Here is a 19,048-nt window from a genome sequence, read left to right on the forward strand (position 1 = left end):
TTTTGGTAGAGAAATGCTTGTGTTTGCCAATGGTTGAAACAAGAATTGGTAAGATGATTAGCTTCGAGGGTAACCAACCTCCTATGAACAAACATGAAACTGGATTTTGTTACTTGTTGCTCTCTTTATTTAAACCAACATACTTATATACACGTTACAGCCACACTCCCCATACTTGGTAAGCGAACTGCACCCCACCTTCATTTCTCCCACTAATTGAAATACCCCACAAACATAATAACTACTCACTAAAGAGATATAGATTAACCATAATACAATACCACACTTAAACTAACATGTAACTACTAGAAAGCATAATTAAGATAATATCAACACCACTTGCTTGACTTGGCACGCGACCCGCTTGCATAAGCATGTAAGCTGGACCCTAACAATGTATGAGATCATCCTTTCTTAGCAAAGTCGATGGTTTTTTTCCCCTCATGACCCTTAGCAAGATAGTAACGTAAGTAATCCCCATATATAAGTTGCCTATATATTGGTTTCTCACCGCTTGCTAGCACTTCTGGCAAAGGACCAATTGATGCATCAAGTCCTGGATTTGCAAAGATGGGGATTGAAACCCTGTTCCTGCTTCTGCTGGGAATCGCCCGGTGCTCAACACTTCTGTATCTGTCATTGCTCATTATCTGTAACGCATCTCCAATATTCACAACCAGTGCCCCGTCAATTGGGGACACATGGATCCAGCCATTACCCTCAGGTGCTCGAACATAAAGTCCACCAATGTCATCTTGTAGGAGAAGTGTGATTGTTGATAAATCAGCATGTCGGCCTATGCCGGCTGTGAGCTCAGGATTCAGACAATGGGGATAGTAGTTGAGATTAACAAAGACTGATCCCATTAAGGCATACTCTTTTGCTTTATCAATCTCTTCAACGTCAAGACTTTTCAGTAGCACCTGTAACAGTCTTTTAATGATAAATTCAGCCCTCTTGATGTAATCAAGCACCTGATCCCTGCAAGATTACACTAATTAGTTTAAACAGGCTGCCTTATGCACATCAAAAATAAATCCCAGCAACAGAGGAGAACTAATTCCTGACAATCAACAGTATTAATGATCAATCTTAGACTTTTTTTTTTGATAACCAAGGAACCACCCTGCTCAACATGTCTATAGAAGTTGGAACCTTACTTGCAAACAGGAGGCCATGATGCAGAAGACTCATTATCTCCAGGTTTGTAATGGAAGTTTAAAGAGTCTTTCCACTCCAAGACCTTCTCTGATTGAGGGCTAAAGCTCGTAGTTAAGAAGACGGTATTACTTACAGATTGCCCTTTCCAATATTTCCTCCTTTCTTCATTTGGTAACCCAAAGAATCCATGGACTGCACTCTTCATACTCTCCAGCAACTCAATAGGCAACCCGTGATTGATGATCTGAAAGAAACCCCACTTGCTTGCAGCCTCGCAAATTGATTTTGCAACTTCAGGATCATCCCAATTTGAGACATCAATTGTGGGTAAGGACTCTTTACTGACAAGTTCGCTTACATCTAATCTTTCTTCAGGAGGTTGAACATATTGCTGAGGAAGTGTTTCAAGGCCTGCATCCACAAGACCTTTTAGTCCATTGCCTTCAGTTACAACAAAATCAGTGACATCCATGGAATAAACAGTTTAACGATCGGAAGAAGTTGAGGTTTAATGCTTTTGGATGGAAGAGGGTGAAGCTAAGGCTAGCAATATTGGTAAAACAATAGACTAGATCTCTCATCAAGAAAATATGAAATACAATAATTGACTAATAAGAAAACAAAAACCAGAACCACTTTTTCCAAAGCAGTGGGGTAGCCAATTTAGTTTCTTAACAATATACTATTTATTAACCCATCATAAATCTTTCCCTTCCATTACAGCAGGAATCTCTTCACGGTGTGTCAGTGGAATCAACAGATATAAAAAAATTACAAAGTCCATGATACTTTGCAAATAAAAAGACAATAGCAGTGTCTTACCATGGCCAACTATCTTCATCAGTGATGATACTAGCCATTGGGGAAAAAATATTATCACCAAAGGAAAATACCATTCTTCTGCGCATATTGTATTGGGGATAGAAGAGAGAACCATAATGATATGTAATGCTGCAAAATTGAGCCACTAAATTAACAAAATTAAAATGAACTGAAATGAACCCTTTTGGGACCTGCCGCGGAGAAAACGAAGCAAACTTGGAATCTTTAATTCCCAAAACAACAGGCAGGAGGTTCACACACTCTCATAGAAACCCAATCGAGACCATCACGTATGAATCATCAACTTACATGGTGTACGCTTGCTTCTGCTTCAATGGTTGTACATGCAACTGTGGTAAGCCGGTAGCCCAAAGTTTCCAAACATGATTTCCATCACCACCGCGGGGAGGAGGGGAAGAACCGCGAATTTGCCGATTAAGCATTGAGAATTGTCTGGTTTGGTTTCGTTTTGGCGTAATTTGGTTTTTGATGGATGTCTGGGAGTTTGGGTTGATTTCGAGCGAGAGGCCCGTGGTCAGAGTGGGCCCTCAGAAGCCATATGCTAGTAGCTTAAGGCCCTAAGCCCACGGCTTTATTAGGTCTTCTCTGTTCATATGTAGGGTGCAAAACTCTATCCAGTTCACGTAACTGAATTTGCGGGTCCAAACATATAAATCTTGTAATATTTATTTGTTTAGACCCTAACCCGGATCAGACTATTATCTGGATTTAAATCAATCCGGGTTTAGTAAATTAAGTATGTCCGAAATTCAATCCAAACTAGGGTCTGGACATGTAAATATTTTATAAACATGTGTTGTCTGACCGGCAACTGATTTTTTGGCCACCCCTATTCATATGTTTAATGCTAATTAATCTCCATTTTCTTCCGTCAAATTGGAAACTTTCTTCCTCTCTTACCTTCAAAAACGTATCCTCTTCCTTCTCCTTCACACAGAGCTTCTCTTAGAGTGTGTTTGGATTGAGGGATTTGGGGGGAAGGGAAGAGAAGGGAAAGGGAAGGAAGAGAAGGGAAGAGAATGGAAGAGAAAATACATTTCCCTCTCTCATGTTTGGATAGATAAAAAAAAGAAAAGAAAAAAAAGTACTTTAATTTACTAGTTTATCCTTATTTTTTATGTTTCAGTGTTATGTTTAAGGATAAAATAGGTTTTAAACTTATAAGTAACTTAATTAGTAATCTCTTCCCTCCAAATGACTCCATTTTGGGAGGAAAGAATTTTGACAAAAATTTAATGAAATCTTCCTCCCAAATCCCCTCAAATTCCTCCCCTCAATTTTTTATAAACTATCCAAACAAGTGAATTGGAATGAAACTCTCTTTCCCTTCTCTTCCCTTCTCTCCAAATCCCTCAATCCAAACACACTCTTATAGTCTTTCCTCTTCTTTTCCTGTTTTCAACGTCTTTGTCCCACACCGACTTTTATCAAACAACTTTCATTTTGGCTTACATACAACAAAGTTTACAACAGCAGAATGGCATCATGTATCTTATTGTCATGGGCTTATCTTAGCATAGAAAATTCTATGATACAGCAAAAGATGATCATTCATCATATCTTAGCAAAGTTGATGGCCTTCTTTCCCTCATGAGCCTAGCTGAAGAAACCGTTCAAGTAATCCTTATATGCAACTTGCTTATACACTAGTTGCTCTCCACTTGCTACAACTTCTGGCAAAGGTCCAATTAATGCTTCAGCTCCTGGACTCACAAATATAGGGATTGAAACCCTGTTCTTGCTTCTGTTGGCAACCACCCGGTGCTCAATACTTTTGTATCGGTCATTGCTCATTATCTGTAACACATCTCCCACATTGACAACCAAGGCTCCTTCAACTGGGGGGACATGGATCCAACCCTCACCGTCGGTTCCACGAACGTCAAGTCCGCCAATGTCATCTTGTAGGAGAATTGTGATTGTTGATCCATCAGCATGTGGGCCTAGTCCAGCTGTGAGCTCAGGATTTGGACAATGGGGATAGTAGTTAAGATTGATGAGGAGTGAACCCATCAAGACATACTCTGTTGGCTTGTCAATCTCCTTCACATTGAGGCTTTTCAGTAGCACCTCTAAAAGTCTTTTAATGATAGTTTCAGCCCTCTTCATGTAATCAAGCACTTGATCCCTACAGGAAAAAAGACACCAATTAGCAGGACATTTTGTTCATGTGTAACTTCGTGAACAAAGGTGTAACATGAATGATGAGACTGATGGTCTAAGGCAAATGCGTATTCGTATTCATGGAACACTGATTCTAAACAACTCGTGCCAATTACACCAACATTCAGAGCTGTTCATATGCACGTTAGATCATATATATAGGAAACAACACCAGGGACAAAGCTTTCACAATGTTGCAGGCTAGATTGATACATGTTTCAGAAGTCAGAACACATGTGGTCTGGATGAAACAGTAGACAGTGCAATGAGATTGATACTCCTCCTGATCATGTAAAAGGAAACAGCGACGAAGGCTCTCATAACAGTAACGGTTCCTAGGCCTATCACACTCCCTTAGAAAAAAAAATGTAGGAAACAACTTTTCCAGAAAAATGGATGAGTAAAACTTCAAAAATGGTGGATAAAATTGGAAAACAGTAAACGTGCACATGAGTATGGAGGTTAGAGTCTTACTTGCAAATGATAGGTCACAAAGAAGAAGACTCATCATCCCTAACGAAAGCATAAAGCGTCTTTCCACTCAAAGACCTTCTCTTTCTCGGGTATAAAACTTGTTTTTAAGTACACAGTATCACTTACAGATTGCCCTTTCCAGTACCTCCTCCTTTCATCATTGGTAACCCAAAGAATCCATGAACAGCACTCTTCATACTCTCGAGTGCCTCCATGGTTATCCCATGATTGATGATCTGAAGAAACCCCACTTGCTTGCAGCCTCACAAATTTATTTTGCAACTTCTGGGTCATCCCAATTTGAGACATTAATCAAGGGCAAGGACTCTTCAGTGATTACTTGGCTTGCATCTAATCTTCGCTCAGGAGGTTGAATATATTGCTGAGGAAGGGTTTCAAGACCTGCATCCACAAGACCTTTTAGTCCATTTCCTTTGATTAAAACAAAATCAGTGAAATCCATGGAATCAACAGTATTTTGGGACAAGAAAGGTGTGATGCTTAGACAAGCAAAGTTTGTAAAGTAATTGACTACATATCTTATCAAGAATCTATGGAATAAAATCATCGACTAATAATCATAATAAAACAAGAATAGCCAGTCTTTTTTTTTTTATAGTAGTGGGGTAGCCTGTAGCCAAATGATCTTCATCAGATTAACCATAAAAAGTGGAATATATATCTTTCTCTCACCTCACACACAGTTTTTCTTGCACTCCTCTTCTTTTCGTGTTTTCAACATCTTCGTCCAACACCCACATAATCAAACAACCTCATTTTGGCTACATATAGCAAAGCTTACAACAGCTAGAATGGCATCATGTATCTTATTGTCATGGGTTTATCTTAGCATAGAAATCCTATGATACAGCAAAAGATCATCATTCATCATATCTTAGCAAATTTGATGGCCTTCTTTCCCTCATGAGCCTTGCTGTAGTAAGCGTTGAAGTAATCCCCATATACAACCTGCTTATACACTAGTTGCACTTCACTTGCTGCAACTTCTGGCAAAGGACCAATTAATGCTTCAGCTCTTGGATTCACAAATATAGGGATTGAAACCCTGTTCTTGCTTCTGTTGGCAACCACCCGGTGCTCGATACTTTTGTATCGGTCATTGCTCATTATCTGTAACACATCTCCTATATTGACAACCAAGGCTCCCTCGACTGGGGGAACTTGTATCCAACCCTCACCATCAGTTCCACGAACGTAAAGTCCGCCAATGTCATCTTGTAGGAGAATTGTGATTGTTGATACATCAGCATGTGGGCCTGCTCCAGCTGTGAGCTCAGGATTTGGACAATGGGGATAGTAGATAAGATTGAGGAGGAGTGAACCCATCAAGTCATACTCTGTTGACTTGTCAATCTCCTTCACATTAAGGCTTTTCAGTAGCACCTCTAAAAGTCTTTTAATGATAGTTTCAGACCTCTTCGTGTAATCAAGCACTTGATCCCTACAAGGAAAAAAACACCAATTAGCAGGCCATTTTGTTTATGTAACTTTGTGAACAATGGTGTAAAATGAAACTGATGGTCTAAGGCAAATGCCTATTCATGGAACCCTGATGAAAATCTAAACACCACCTGGGTACAAAGCTTTCACAATGTTGCAGGCTACATGATATATGTGATCTGGAGTAAACAGAAGTCAATGCAACAAGACTCTCTCTTGATGGTGGTGATTGATGCTCCTCCTGATCATGTAAAAGGAAACCGTGATAAAGGCTCTCACAACAGTAACGGGTTCCTAGGCCTATCACGCTCTCTTCGCAAAATTCATCGTGCGAAACAATTTTCCATAAAAATGGATAAGTGAACTAATGTTTGGCGAGCATGGTTGTGGCAGAGATAATGACAAGACCATCCATGCCGGGTGGACCCAGAAGCGTTATGGCGCTTTTGGGAGTGTCTGGCGAAAGGCGAGCAGAAGAGCCTTTGGGTGTGGCTGGCGAAGGGCGAGCAAAAGGAACAGCCTTGGTGTTGCCAGACACAAAAGGGCATTTGAGCAGAGTTGACGAGGCGAGAAATGAAATATCCATGGCGTTGCCGAGAAGGGAGCAAGGGGCGAGCCCAAGCATTGTGGTGATGAGGCAAGCGGAAAGATAAAGTTGAGCAGGATGCATGTCAGTTCGTGATTGATCCCGACAATTATTAAGTCAACCTTAGATAGTATAAATACAGCTTCATCAGTATGAATTAGGGTTATCTAGAGAGGAGAATAGAAAACGGCATTCTGCCAAGGGGAAACTAAGAAATAGGAACGGATTTCAAAGAACTCTTGCTTTGAGTTTCTTAGGCTAGGCCTGAACCCTAATCATGTTTCTTGTTTAGATTTAAGCTATTTGGGATATTCTTGCATTAATTAGCTTCGATTAGGTTGAGGGTCAATTCTGTGACTACTCCCTTAGAGGTTGGATTAGGGCTTATTTCTGTAACTTCTATTTGATCAAATCTATCTTTATTTTCAGTGATTGTTCTTGTTTGGAGTTATTTGGTACTCTGCTTTTTTGGGGGTTCGCTTGTTGCTGGGTCTGGGAATCAGGTCCACATGAGAAATCCAAAAAATGGCAGATAAAAATTGGAAAATAGTAAACACGCATATAAGTACGGAAGTTAGAGTCTTACTTGCAAACGGGAGGCCACAATGAAGAAGACTCATCATCCCCAGGGATGAAACGAAAGCATAAAGTGTCTTTCCACTCCAAGACCTTCTCTTTCTCAGGGATAAAGCTTGTTTTTAAGTATGCAGTATCGCTTATAGATTGCCCTTTCCAGTACTTCCTCCTTTCATCATTTGGTAACCCAAAGAATCCATGAACAGCACTCTTCATACTCTCGAGCGCCTCCATGGTTATCCCATGATTGATGATCTGAAAGAAACCCCACTTGCTTGCAGCCTCGCAAATTGATTTTGCAACTTCCGGGTCATCCCAATTTGAGACATCAATCAAGGGCAGGGACTCTTCAGTGATTACTTGGCTTAAATCAAATCTTTGTTCAGGAGGTTGAATATATTGCTGAGGAAGGGTTTCAAGACCTGCATCCACAAAACCTTTTAGTCCATTTCCTTTGATAAAAACAAAATCAGTGAAATCCATGAAATCAACAGTATTTTTGGGACAAACAAGGTGTGATGCTTAGACAAGCAAAGTTTGTAAAGTAATTGACTACAGATCTTATCAAGAATCTATGAAATAAAATAATCGACCATTAATCATAATAAAACAAGAATAGCCAGTCTTTTTTTACATTAGTGGGGTAGCCCGTAGCCAAATGATCTTCATATCAGATTTTCACAAAAATATTATCGGATTTTAGAGCAGTAGTCTCCTCACTTTGTATATAGTAGAAACTAAATAAATCGATGTAATAAACTAGGAGATCATATCACCCTCAGGTGCTCGTGCATAAAGTCCACCAATGTCATCTAGTAGGAGAAATGTGATTGTTGATAAATCAGCATGTCAGCCTATGCCGGCTGTGAGCTCAGGATTCAGACAATGAGGATAGTAGTTGAGATTAACAAAGACTGATCCCATTAAGGCATACTCTTTTGCTTTATCAATCTCTTCCACGTCAAGGCTTTTCAGTAGCACCTGTAACAGTCTTTTAATGAGAAATTCAGACCTTGTTGTAATCAAACACATAATCCCTGCAAGATTACACTAATTAGTTTAGAAAGGCAGCCTTATGCACATCAAAAAAAAAAATCCCGGTAACAGGAGAACTAATTCCTCACAATCAACAATGTTAATGATGAATCTTGGACTTGCTATGTTTCTCAGTCACTACTCAGTAGTGTATCTAGGATTAGATTTCAAGGTTGAAGGTCCTCCAAAGAAGAAAACAAACTCTTTTCAGAAACGATGAACTAAACCATAATAGAGAAGAGGCAGCAATGAGAAAGCGAATAAGTTAACCAAACAATGACAAACAACAACTTTAACAGTGAACATGTGCATGTCTATGGAAGTTGGAACCTTACTTGCAAACAGGAGGCCACGATCCAGATGACTCATTATTTCCAGGTATGTAATGGAATTTTAAGGAGTCTTTCCACTCCAAGACCTTCTCTGATTGAGGTCTAAAGCTCGTAGTTAAGAATACAGTATCACTTACAGATTGCCCTTTCCAATATTTCCTCCTTTCTTCATTTGGTAACCCAAAGAATTCATGAACTGCACTCTTCATACTCTTTAGCAACTCCATGATTGATGATCTGAAAGAAACCCCACTTGCTTGCAGCCTCGCAAATTGATTTTGCAAACTTCAGGGTCATCCCAATTGGAGACATCAACTATTGGTAAGGACTCCACAGTGACGAGTTCGCTTACATCTAATCTTTCTTCAGGGGGTTGGATATATTGCTGAGGAAGTGTTTCAAAGCCTGCATCCACAAGACCTTTTAGTCCATTGACATTAATTACAACAAAATCAGTGACATCCATGGAATAAACAGTTTAATGATGGGGAAATGGGAATAGTTGAGGTTTGGTGATTTTGGATCCAAGAGTATGAACTATGAAGATGGGGCTAGCAATATTGTTAAGGCATTAGACTAGATATCTCATCAAGAATATATGAAATAAATTAATTGACTAATAAGAATACCAAAAACCAGAAGCACTTTTTCCAGAGTAGTGGGGTAGCCAATTTTTATTCTTTTATAGTAATATATTCATTAACCTATTATAACTATATCCCTTCTATTAGGGCAGGAATCTCTTCACAGTTCACATGGTGTTAGTGGAATCAACGTATAAAAAGGGTCATGAATTAGATCTCAAATCCCGACTATTACACGTAACTCAAAAACAAGAATTAAATTGCCAAAAAAAAAAAAACACTGGTAGGGTGGTTACAAAGTCTATGATAATTTATAAATAAAAAGACAATCCAACTATCTTCACTCAAGAAAAAATAGTGTAATATTGTAATGATCAGTTGACAATGATGATACTTGCCATTGAGGAAAAAAGAAAAATGCCATTCTTCAGCGCATATTGTATAGAGGATAGAGGATAGAAGAGAGAACCATAATGAAATGTAATGCTGCAAAATCGAGCCACTAAATTGACAAAATTAAAATTAAATGAACACATTTGGGGGGAGGGGGGTGGCCAGCCGCAGAGGAAACGAAGCAAACTTGGAATCCCTAATTCCCAAAACAACAGGCAGGAGGTCCATACACTCTTTTTGTTCCCCATTCATCAAAATCATAGAAACCTAATCGAACCTATCTCTCAAAACCATCACGTATCAATCAATCACCTACTTACATGGTGTACGCTTGCTTCTGCTTCAATGGTTGTACATGCAACTGTGGTAAGCTGGTAGCCCAAAGTTTCCAAACATGATTTCCATCACCACCGCGGGGAGGAGAGGAAGGACCGCGAATTTGCCGAGTAAGCATTGAGAATGGTTTGGTTTAATTTGGTTTTTTATGGATGTCTCTGAGTTTTGGTTGATTTGGAGCGACTGGCCCGTGGAATCGACACAGTTAAGGTTTGAACTTTGAACAGGCATGGCATCATGGTCATAGTGGGCCCTCAGAAGAGATGGGCCTAGGCCCAAGACATATGTTGTACCCTAAGCCCAAGGCTTTGTCCTCTCCGTTCATATGTTCTCTCTTCTTCCGCCAAATTGAGAACTTTCTTCCTCTGGGATAGGATAAGTTAACTGTAAGACATTCAATTGCGTCTAGAAACTTTACTCGTAATCGGGATCACTTTAATCGTAATCGGGATCACGACGCGGAGCAATACTCGGAGAAGTCATCACAACCAATCGTGTACAACATCCATATAAACAAAATACCTCATTTTGGCTATAACAAAGTTTACAACAACAGAATGGCATCATGTAACTTAGATTCTTATTGTCATGGGCTTATCTTAGCATAGAAATCCTATGATACAGCAAAAGACCATCATATCTTAGCAAAGTTGATGGCCTTCTTCCCCTCCTCATGAGCCTTGCTGAAGAAACCGTTTTGCTATCCACTTGCTACAACTTCTGGTAAAGGACCAATTAATGCTTCAGCTCCTGGATTCACAAATATAGGGATTGAAACCCTGTTCTTGCTTCTGTTGGCAACCACCCGATGCTCAATACTTTTGTATCGGTCATTGCTCATTATCTGTAACACATCTCCTATATTGACAACCAAGGCTCCCTCAACTGGGGGGACGTGGATCCAACCCTCACCATCGGTTCCACGAACGTAAAGTCCGCCAATGTCATCTTGCAGGAGAATTGTGATTGTTGATGCATCAGCATGTGGGCCTGATCCAGCCGTGAGCTCAGGTTTTGGACAATGGGGATAGTAGTTAAGATTGATGAGGAGTGAACCCATCAAGGCATACTCTGTTGGCTTGTCAATCTCCTTCACATTGAGGCTTTTCAGTAGCACCTCTAAAAGTCTTTTAATGATAGTTTCAGCCGCCTTCATGTAATCAAGCACTTGATCCCTACAACAAAAAGACACCAATTGGCAGGCTAGTTTGTTCATGTGTAACTTCGTGAACAATGGACTAACATGAAACTGATGGTCTAGGGCAAAAATGCAACATTCAGAGCTATTCATATGTACGTTAGATCATATATATATATATATAGGAAACAACACCAGGGTACAACGATTTCACAATGTTGCAGGCTAGATTGATACGTGTTTCATAAAACATATATGTGATCTGGAGGAAACAGTAGTCAATGCAACAAGACTCTCTCTTAATGGTGGTGATTGATGCTCCTCCTGGTCATGTAAAACGTAACAGTGATGAAGGCTCTCACAACAGTAACGGGTTCCTAGGCCTATCACAATCCCTTCGCAAAAATCATCGTATAAAACAACTTTTCCAGAAAAATGGATAAGTGAAACCCAAAAAATGCCAGATGAAAATTGGAAAACAGTAAACACGCACATGAGTACGGAAGTTAGAGCCATACTTGCAAATGGGAGGCCACAAGGAAGAAGACCCATCATCCTCAGGGATGTAACGAAAGCATAAAGTGTCTTTCCACTCCAAGACCTTCTCTTTCTCAGGGACAAAGCTTGTTTTTAACCACACAGTATCACTCACAGATTGCCCTTTCCAGTATTTCCTCCTTTCATCATTTGGTAACCCAAAGAATCCATGGACAGCACTCTTCATACTCTCGAGCGCCTCCATGGTTATCCCATGATTGATGATCTGAAAGAAACCCCACTTGCTTGCAGCCTCGCAAATTGATTTTGCAACTTCCGGGTCATCCCAATTTGAGACATCAATCAAGGGCAGGGACTCTTCAGTGATTACTTGGCTTAAATCAAATCTTTGTTCAGGAGGTTGAATATATTGCTGAGGAAGGGTTTCAAGACCTGCATCCACAAGACCTTTTAGTCCATTTCCCTTGATTAAAACAAAATCTGTGAAATCCATGGAATACAGCAGCCTTCAGGGAGAAGCAGAGGTTTGGTGCTTTTGCAAGACTAGGAGCTTAGACAAGCAAAGTCGGTAAAGTAATTGACTATATATCTTATCAGGAATAAAATAAACTAAAATAATCGATCAATAATCATAATAAAAACAAGAATCGCCTGTTGTTTTAGAACAGTAGTCTCCTCACGTTGTATATAGTAGAAACTAAATAAATCTATGCAATAAACTGGGAAAATAAATCCCCATTTCTACCTGTAAACCTCTTAATTAAACAATAATTCATGTGAGAAAAGCTGGGAAAAAATATATAAAAAATAAAAAATGATACTTGCCATTGTAGAACATTTGTTGTATACTTCAGCTGTACTAAGCGCAAAAGAACTGTTTAACTCAGTAAAGAGGAGACTGTCATGGACTAGAAAATTTTAAGCTTTTTGAGAAAATCCAAACAATGTTCCATTTGTCCCTCTTTGAAGATCATTCAATCAGAAATCATTACCGAACAACAATACCTATATTCACGGCCAGATATGAATACTGGACAACAGAGATAAACCATAAGGTAATGTCATGCATAGAAATTGCCAGTAAATTAACAAGATTAACACTAAACGAAATTAACACATTTTACTTTTGCTGCAGGGGAATTCCTAATTCACAAAACAACATCAACATGCGACCACTCCTAGCCCTAGTTGTTCACTTCTCATCAAAATCAACTACAATTGAACCTCTCTCAAATTCATCATTAATAATCTACTTACTTACCCGGTGTAATCTGGTTTTTGCTTCAATGTTTCCACATGCGATGCGAGTCTAAGATCGGTAGTTCAAAGCACATGATTTACACCATCACTGCGGGGGAGTAGCGCTCGATTGGAGGCTTCGAGCTCACTTGTTTTTGATGAAACATTCAATGTAATGAATTCACTTTTTAAATTTCATTTTGTTAAAAGCAAAATGTTACATGTCAATTTATTTATAATAATTTAAGGATGCTGACGTGGATGTATGAGAATGCTTTAAAATTAAATAATTATAGATAGATGTTATATATTTATTCATTTTTCAATTATAGAATTCTTAAATAATATTTATCACTTCCATTGTATGTTATGAAATATTGGGAACAATAATAAAGAAAACATATATTATTATATATTAAATCAATAAACCGGATATGCTAATTATCACCACCAATCCAACTAATATTCCGTGTGTCATGAGTCATGACCACAAAATTCTTCTTAGATTACCTAAAACGAGAGTGAATTTTAAAATATATTTGACTAATAAGAGATGACTTTTTCAATGGCAAAAGAGAATTTTTCATCTCTCAATTATTGGTCGGATTTCATTTTCGTCCTTTAACTTTTTTTTCTCCCTTTTTCGTCTTCCAAATATGGGAAAGTACCTCGTTTGTCCCTTGAAAGGATCTGCGATGGAAAAATCCTACGTGGTATCCTATTGTTCGTCAGATCAGATTTCTCCAGCGTGTCATACAAACATTTTCCGACCCCAATCTTATTTGAATGACGAAAATGGGAGGAAAAAAAAGCTCAAGGACGAAAATGAAACTCACCCCTAGTTGAGGAATGAAAAGTATATTTTTGCCCTTTTTCAATACTAATTGCTTAATTACCACCAATAATATGGACTCTTTTTGAGTAAACATCTATGAAAAGAAAATGTGCAATATGGAAGCTAGCCTTTTATAGATATCGTACATGTGACGTATGTGTTTTAAGACAAATGTAAGCAATAAATATCCATCTATTTAAAAGAAAATAAATGTAAGGCATTAAACTCATGTGACCATCACATACATAGAAATTAAAAGTAGATTAGATGTTTGGGTATTAGGTGAATTAATTATCTTTTTTTTTTCATAATTTGACATGAAAATAGGTGTTATGATTATTAGTAATCAATTTGTATAATTGTATAGGCAGAAGATGATGGTGTGCTTATGAGTTGTTGTTATTCAAATTTCTATATAAAAAAAAAGGGAAATATAAAAACTCATCAAAAAAGCCTAGCCAAAGTGCATGAATCAGGCTATATGAATAAATTGACAACATTTTTTAAATTAGGAAAATATATATATATCTGTCCACGAATTTATATCAGAATTTAGGATCATTAATTATTTTAATTCTAAATGAAATTTACAATATTGTCCCCACTCCACCCCATACGCGGTTAATGGTTATCGGGGGTGACGTGGCAGGATGAAGGCCGAATTGGAAAAAGCCTTCGAGGATAAGAACAGTACTGTAGCAGAAAACCCATTAGGTCAAGAAGTCAAATTTTCTCTCTCAAAGGATAATATAAACAAGGAAAAACAACTGTAGCAAATTTTTTTTTACAATCGGAGACGAACCAGAAGAGAGAAATTCGAAATCATCAGCCGATTGTTTCTATCTCCTTCTCTCCTGTAGTGATTTTATCTCCGATAAAGCGGTTCGGATTATCAGTCGGAAATTTCCCAAAATTTATCTCTTCGAGAACTCCCTTCAATCACTCAATCAATCAATAAATCAACTCGGTTGAGTGGATTACATATTCGAATCGGTTTTTAGGGTTTTCAATTGTGGAGCTCTCAAGATGAGGAAGAAACTAGACACTCGTTTTCCAGCGGTATATATTTTTTTCTTGTAACTTTATTGTGTGAAATAGGCTAGACATGTAATCGGTTTTTCTTTTTGATTCTTTGTATTTTATGAGCAGTGTAAGCATGTATTCGGGCGTTTCGGCTCCAGGTTTTGAATGAGTTTTGTGGGTGTGATTATTTTTTTGGATGGTATATCATATGCTGACTTTCTGGTTGCACTCTCTGTTTTAGTTTGCTTGTTTTATTTGGTCTTTTTGCTTGTCAAGGGTTTTCAACCAAGTTTGTTTCAACTTTCTTGCTACCTCACGCTTGTCTGTGTTTCTCTGTCCACTTAACAGGCCATATAATTTTAAGAACCGCTTTGATATAGGATGGAAATCTTAATTAAAAATAACCATTGAGATTCTGGTCCTATCATGCCAGTTTGGAAAGTTTTGGTCACCTTATTATCATGGTTGTAGTATGGAAATCTCTCCTGCATGAGATACCTTAGGCCGGCTTGATTGCTAGAGTTATTTCTGCATTATGTTTTATATTTGCTTTGTCTTTAAGTAGGTCTGCAACCCAGTATGAACTTCGTTTGATTATATTTCCACACCTCTTCATCTGCCCAAGCATAATATAATGAGGAAATAGAGTGGTCGCTTTTAAGCATTATACATCGTCTTTTATTTGCTTGAGCTAACTTCTCTGCTTCTGATGCTATCCAAAGATGACTTCTAAGATGCATAGTTTTGGTAGTTGTATAAATAAGCCCTAAATTTTAATGGATGAGATCAATAATCAAAACGCACGGGGCCAGAAGATTGTAATGGGATGAATTTTAGCACCATTACTCGAGATAAAGCACAATTGACGCAGTCTCTTATCTTTCTGGTAAAATGTTTGGTGCAAACAACTAAATTAATTTCCTGTCTCCTCTGCCTTCTCCTCATACATAATTGTTTGTCGTTTTGGAGTCTATTGATGCTTCTGGCATCTCAAAATTTGTATGTCTCAGACTCACAGTCTATAACCTTGAATTTTTTTATTACCTGATTGAACTAAATATTTTATAGGCACGGATTAAGAAGATTATGCAAGCGGACGAGGATGTTGGGAAGATTGCCATGGCTGTTCCTCTTCTAGTTTGTAAGTCAGCAACTACTCTTCCTTTTGATTTTTCTTCTAATTTTCCGAGGCAGACAGAAAAAAGTCACAAAAAGTCGGAATTTTTTTCTTAGCCTTGTGAGTTTTTGGTAAACCATATGTTTTTTTAAGTTTTAACATTGATTTACAATATTCCATCTTTTGTTGTTCGCGATTCTCACCACCTTTTGTTAATAAATGTGCAGCTAAAGCTTTGGAACTGTTTCTGCAAGATTTATGTGATCGTGCATATGATGTAACTCTTAAAAGGGGAGCAAAGACATTGAATTCCCTGCATCTGTGAGTAACCAATATCCTTTCCTGGGGGTATAAACTCTTTTTTGCCACTTGATTTTTTTTTGGGGGGGGGGGGGGGGGGGGTTACATTTGTGTGTAGATAAGCTGTTTAGTTGGCTCTGTCTGCATGCAGTGGTTTCTTTCTCCAGTCTAGATTATGCATGTTAATGTGTAACTTGTCTTCTTTTTCTTGACTTACAGAAAACAATGTGTACAGACCTTTAATGTCTTTGATTTTCTGAGGGAAATTGTTAGTAAAGTTCCAGATTTAGGTGGTTCTGATGCAGCTGGTGAGGATCGTTCTGTTGCCAAAAGAAGGTTTGGAAAGTGTATTTTTTTCCTTTTCCTTGTTGTATCTGAATATCTTCTTTCTGGATGACTAATATCGCTGGTTTTTTTACTTCCAGAAAAGTTGCTGATGATGAAGACAATGAGAGTGATGACGAGTCCAAGAGGAGCAGGATGGTAAGTTCTTAAATTTCTTTTGAATGAAAATATAAAAACTAGAAAACTCTTTACTAATTCATTATTGTTGTTCTGTTTCAAAGATATATTTGTTGATGCGCTAAAAAACAAAAAGATTTGATTGACGTTTATGATTATGCGGTAGGGTTGCATATGCCTCTAGCGGGGAGCCCAATTAGTGTCATATATATGTGTCATTCCGAGGGCATTTAATATTTGTTTTATTTATGTTTGTAGAATCATCTGTCTGGCATGCCATTTTGTTTTGAGCTAGATATTTGATTCGACAAATTTTGTTCGTCAAAAAATTATCAACAGTTGTGCTCAGAAGATTTTTAATCTTAAAAAATTTTAGTTGAAGAAACTGTTGGCTGTTATTTTTCTATTGTAAATTTATTAATGAAACTATACTGTATTATAGTATGACACGCTAATAAATTGGTGCTTCTTTGGTCAGCATGAGTCAGGCCAGTCCCCTAGCAGTGGCAGAGGAAGGGGTAGGGGCAGAGGTAGAGGTCGTGGGAGAGGTAGCCGAACACACGAGCGAGAAGTTCCTATACATCATGAGAAGACTGAAGATGAGTCAGATGCATATCATTCCAAAGACGAACATAATGAATGCCTTGAAATGGTTATTCATGGAGAAGAACCTGAACTCATGAAAGAGAATAATCCATCTAAGATGGCAGCCACACCTGTGCATAACTTTGACCTGAATGTGGACTTGAACGAGGACTTGAATGAGGAATTGAATGAGGATGGGGTTTCAACAGCTTTAGTTGATGCCGCTCCTAGTTCATCAGTGGAACCCTCCTCTGAAATGAGGCATGAGGAATATCCTGGCTGGTCTCCCACCGACTTAGAAAAAATGGATCTCGATCCCAATAAACTTGCCGGCTTAAGTAGGAGGATAGATGAGGACCAGGAAGATTACGATGAAGAAAGCTGAAGTAATTATGCTTTTGCTAGTTTTTTCTGCTGGCATACATTCTGTAGGTTTTTATAGTTCTCATATGAGATTGAAACAGATAGGAACTAGGCAGGTAGTCTTGCGACAGATCGTTTAAAGCTTCTGTGGAGTTTAGAGGGAGGAAATGAAGCACCTTAACATAGGATATGGAGATGGTAGACTCTTCTTTTTGGTTTCTTATGAAGTTTGTAATATATTTTGTGTAGGCTCAGCTAATTATAGGTTGAAACATGTGGGATTGCAGCGACTCCGGTGACTTGAAGGTTTAATATTTTGCTTCTCTGGCCATGTTTAAGGCCCTGAGGCAATGTTATGTGGTGAAACAGCTGATGCAATGTAACCTATAACAGAAAAATTGAGGGGATGTCTCATCTAATGAACAAGCTTTGCTGGGAGAGATTCGGTTGAGCTATTGGTATTTATTTATTCATAATTCTTCTTGTTTATATGCCTGCAAACTGCTACAAGGATGGATTTCTTTACCTGTCTGGATCTCCTTCAGATCAAGGTCAATGGCCAAAAATGAAGATCAGTACTTTTCTTGGCCCACGGGCTACAAGATTTATCGGGCCGAAAATCTCTATGTAACCTAGCCGGCTAGCCCAAGCTCAAATTGATGGGTAAGAGTTGGGCTGGGCACACCTGGATAGCTCGGCCCAACTCTTACTACCCCAAACTGACCCAACTTCAGAATGGCCCAGCGACTTGACATATACCGATTTGAAATAAATTTCCAAATGCCCAATTGCTTGGGCAAGCCCAACTCCCGTAGAAAAATATTTAAGACCCGCAATTTATTTATGACTCTCATTTTATTTTTATTTCATACGAAGTGTTAGATTTTAAGGAGCACTGCATGTGAAACCCGAGCCACTAGTTTTAGTAGTAAAAATGATGTATATCACCTTAATGATCAGGATTCAAATCCCCCCTCCTTAGTTTCAAAAAAGGAGCTCTACATGTGTGTATAGTCAATGACTATCTCACATGGCACATGAATTAAGCGTAAAATGATGATATTAAATTAGGGGTATATAGCATTGTTCGTTTCACAATTCGTGAATCCCTAACAATTCATTATAGGATTTTCTGTTAATTCTTATGTATATTAATTATCATACGATTCATACCTTAGAATGAAACTCACATTTTTTTAGTGACTAGGGAACCCATCGAAATCATTGTCTATCAGACTCGATCCCAATAAATAAATTCACGGATCACATGCAATACTCATAACCACATGGACCATAGATTAAATTCTTGGCTCGTACATTAATTGGGCAAGACATTGACAAGTGACAACCCACTGGTCATGTAAATCATACCAATCAACCTGCAAAATTTGCATAATTATTTGACTCTTGCAAATTAATCAATTTCCGGTAGAGACAATGTGAGGTGGCAAAAAAAATGAAATAATTATTTAAAAAAAAAAATTTGGGGAGGAAAAAAAAACAACGGGCGACAAGGGCCAACCAATATATCTTTCCGTTAAGAA

General features: G+C 38.3%; 4 protein-coding genes and 2 pseudogenes across 5 annotated transcripts; 1 reads left to right on the forward strand and 5 right to left on the reverse strand.

Moving 5' to 3' along the window:
- Nucleotides 1-111: 111 nt before the first annotated feature.
- On the reverse strand, nucleotides 112-2,487 carry LOC119983035 (feruloyl CoA ortho-hydroxylase F6H1-2-like). 2 transcript variants are annotated; one of them, XM_038826687.1, is made up of 4 exons: nucleotides 2,293-2,487; nucleotides 1,984-2,112; nucleotides 1,161-1,572; nucleotides 112-981 (listed from the first exon to the last, which is right to left on the reverse strand). In XM_038826687.1, exons 2-4 carry the CDS (start codon nucleotides 2,096-2,098, stop codon nucleotides 405-407), a joined length of 1,104 nt encoding a protein of 367 aa, XP_038682615.1. In that variant the 5' UTR covers nucleotides 2,099-2,112; nucleotides 2,293-2,487; the 3' UTR covers nucleotides 112-404. The 2 variants fall into 2 exon arrangements, with proteins under 2 accessions (XP_038682615.1, XP_038682623.1); XM_038826695.1 differs by lacking the exons at nucleotides 1,984-2,112; nucleotides 2,293-2,487 and having other exon boundaries at nucleotides 1,161-1,774.
- Nucleotides 2,488-3,415: 928 nt separating this feature from the next.
- Nucleotides 3,416-5,104, reverse strand: LOC120010881 (annotated as a pseudogene).
- Nucleotides 5,105-5,288: 184 nt separating this feature from the next.
- On the reverse strand, nucleotides 5,289-7,810 carry LOC120014269 (feruloyl CoA ortho-hydroxylase F6H1-2-like). Its single transcript, XM_038866185.1, has 2 exons — nucleotides 7,275-7,810; nucleotides 5,289-6,103 (listed from the first exon to the last, which is right to left on the reverse strand). Exons 1-2 carry the CDS (start codon nucleotides 7,745-7,747, stop codon nucleotides 5,530-5,532), a joined length of 1,047 nt encoding a protein of 348 aa, XP_038722113.1. The 5' UTR covers nucleotides 7,748-7,810; the 3' UTR covers nucleotides 5,289-5,529.
- Nucleotides 7,811-8,023: 213 nt separating this feature from the next.
- LOC120010886 lies at nucleotides 8,024-9,097 on the reverse strand (annotated as a pseudogene).
- A 1,326-nt stretch (nucleotides 9,098-10,423) lies between these two features.
- Nucleotides 10,424-12,139, reverse strand: LOC120014278 (feruloyl CoA ortho-hydroxylase F6H1-2-like). The gene is made up of 2 exons (XM_038866194.1): nucleotides 11,601-12,139; nucleotides 10,424-11,119 (listed from the first exon to the last, which is right to left on the reverse strand). The coding sequence occupies exons 1-2, from the start codon at nucleotides 12,071-12,073 to the stop codon at nucleotides 10,645-10,647; spliced, it is 948 nt and encodes a 315-aa protein (XP_038722122.1). The 5' UTR covers nucleotides 12,074-12,139; the 3' UTR covers nucleotides 10,424-10,644.
- A 2,276-nt stretch (nucleotides 12,140-14,415) lies between these two features.
- Nucleotides 14,416-17,959, forward strand: LOC120006629 (dr1-associated corepressor-like). The gene is made up of 6 exons (XM_038856747.1): nucleotides 14,416-14,713; nucleotides 15,746-15,818; nucleotides 16,022-16,115; nucleotides 16,314-16,430; nucleotides 16,520-16,577; nucleotides 17,035-17,959. The coding sequence occupies exons 1-6, from the start codon at nucleotides 14,681-14,683 to the stop codon at nucleotides 17,524-17,526; spliced, it is 867 nt and encodes a 288-aa protein (XP_038712675.1). The 5' UTR covers nucleotides 14,416-14,680; the 3' UTR covers nucleotides 17,527-17,959.
- Nucleotides 17,960-19,048: the final 1,089 nt, after the last annotated feature.

This window comes from Tripterygium wilfordii, chromosome 2, assembly GCF_013401445.1.
Source record: "Tripterygium wilfordii isolate XIE 37 chromosome 2, ASM1340144v1, whole genome shotgun sequence".
Lineage (NCBI taxonomy): Eukaryota > Viridiplantae > Streptophyta > Magnoliopsida > Celastrales > Celastraceae > Tripterygium > Tripterygium wilfordii.

Excerpts from the sequence above, each read along its gene's own strand:
- LOC119983035 (XM_038826687.1), bottom strand. The coding sequence starts at position 2,098 with ATGGTTCTCTCTTCTATCCCCAATACAATATGCGCAGAAGAATGGTAT. Across the intron at positions 1,573-1,983 it reads GATGAAGATAGTTGGCCATG|GCCTTGAAACACTTCCTCAG; the intron begins GTAAGACACTGC and ends TTGTGGATGCAG. Across the intron at positions 982-1,160 it reads TCATGGCCTCCTGTTTGCAA|GGATCAGGTGCTTGATTACA; the intron begins GTAAGGTTCCAA and ends GTAATCTTGCAG.
- LOC120014269 (XM_038866185.1), bottom strand. The coding sequence starts at position 7,747 with ATGGATTTCACTGATTTTGTTTTTATCAAAGGAAATGGACTAAAAGGT. Across the intron at positions 6,104-7,274 it reads TTGTGGCCTCCCGTTTGCAA|GGATCAAGTGCTTGATTACA; the intron begins GTAAGACTCTAA and ends TTTTCCTTGTAG.
- LOC120014278 (XM_038866194.1), bottom strand. The coding sequence starts at position 12,073 with ATGGATTTCACAGATTTTGTTTTAATCAAGGGAAATGGACTAAAAGGT. Across the intron at positions 11,120-11,600 it reads TTGTGGCCTCCCATTTGCAA|GGATCAAGTGCTTGATTACA; the intron begins GTATGGCTCTAA and ends TTTTTGTTGTAG.
- LOC120006629 (XM_038856747.1), top strand. The coding sequence starts at position 14,681 with ATGAGGAAGAAACTAGACACTCGTTTTCCAGCG. Across the intron at positions 16,116-16,313 it reads ACATTGAATTCCCTGCATCT|AAAACAATGTGTACAGACCT; the intron begins GTGAGTAACCAA and ends CTTGACTTACAG. Across the intron at positions 16,578-17,034 it reads AGTCCAAGAGGAGCAGGATG|CATGAGTCAGGCCAGTCCCC; the intron begins GTAAGTTCTTAA and ends TTCTTTGGTCAG.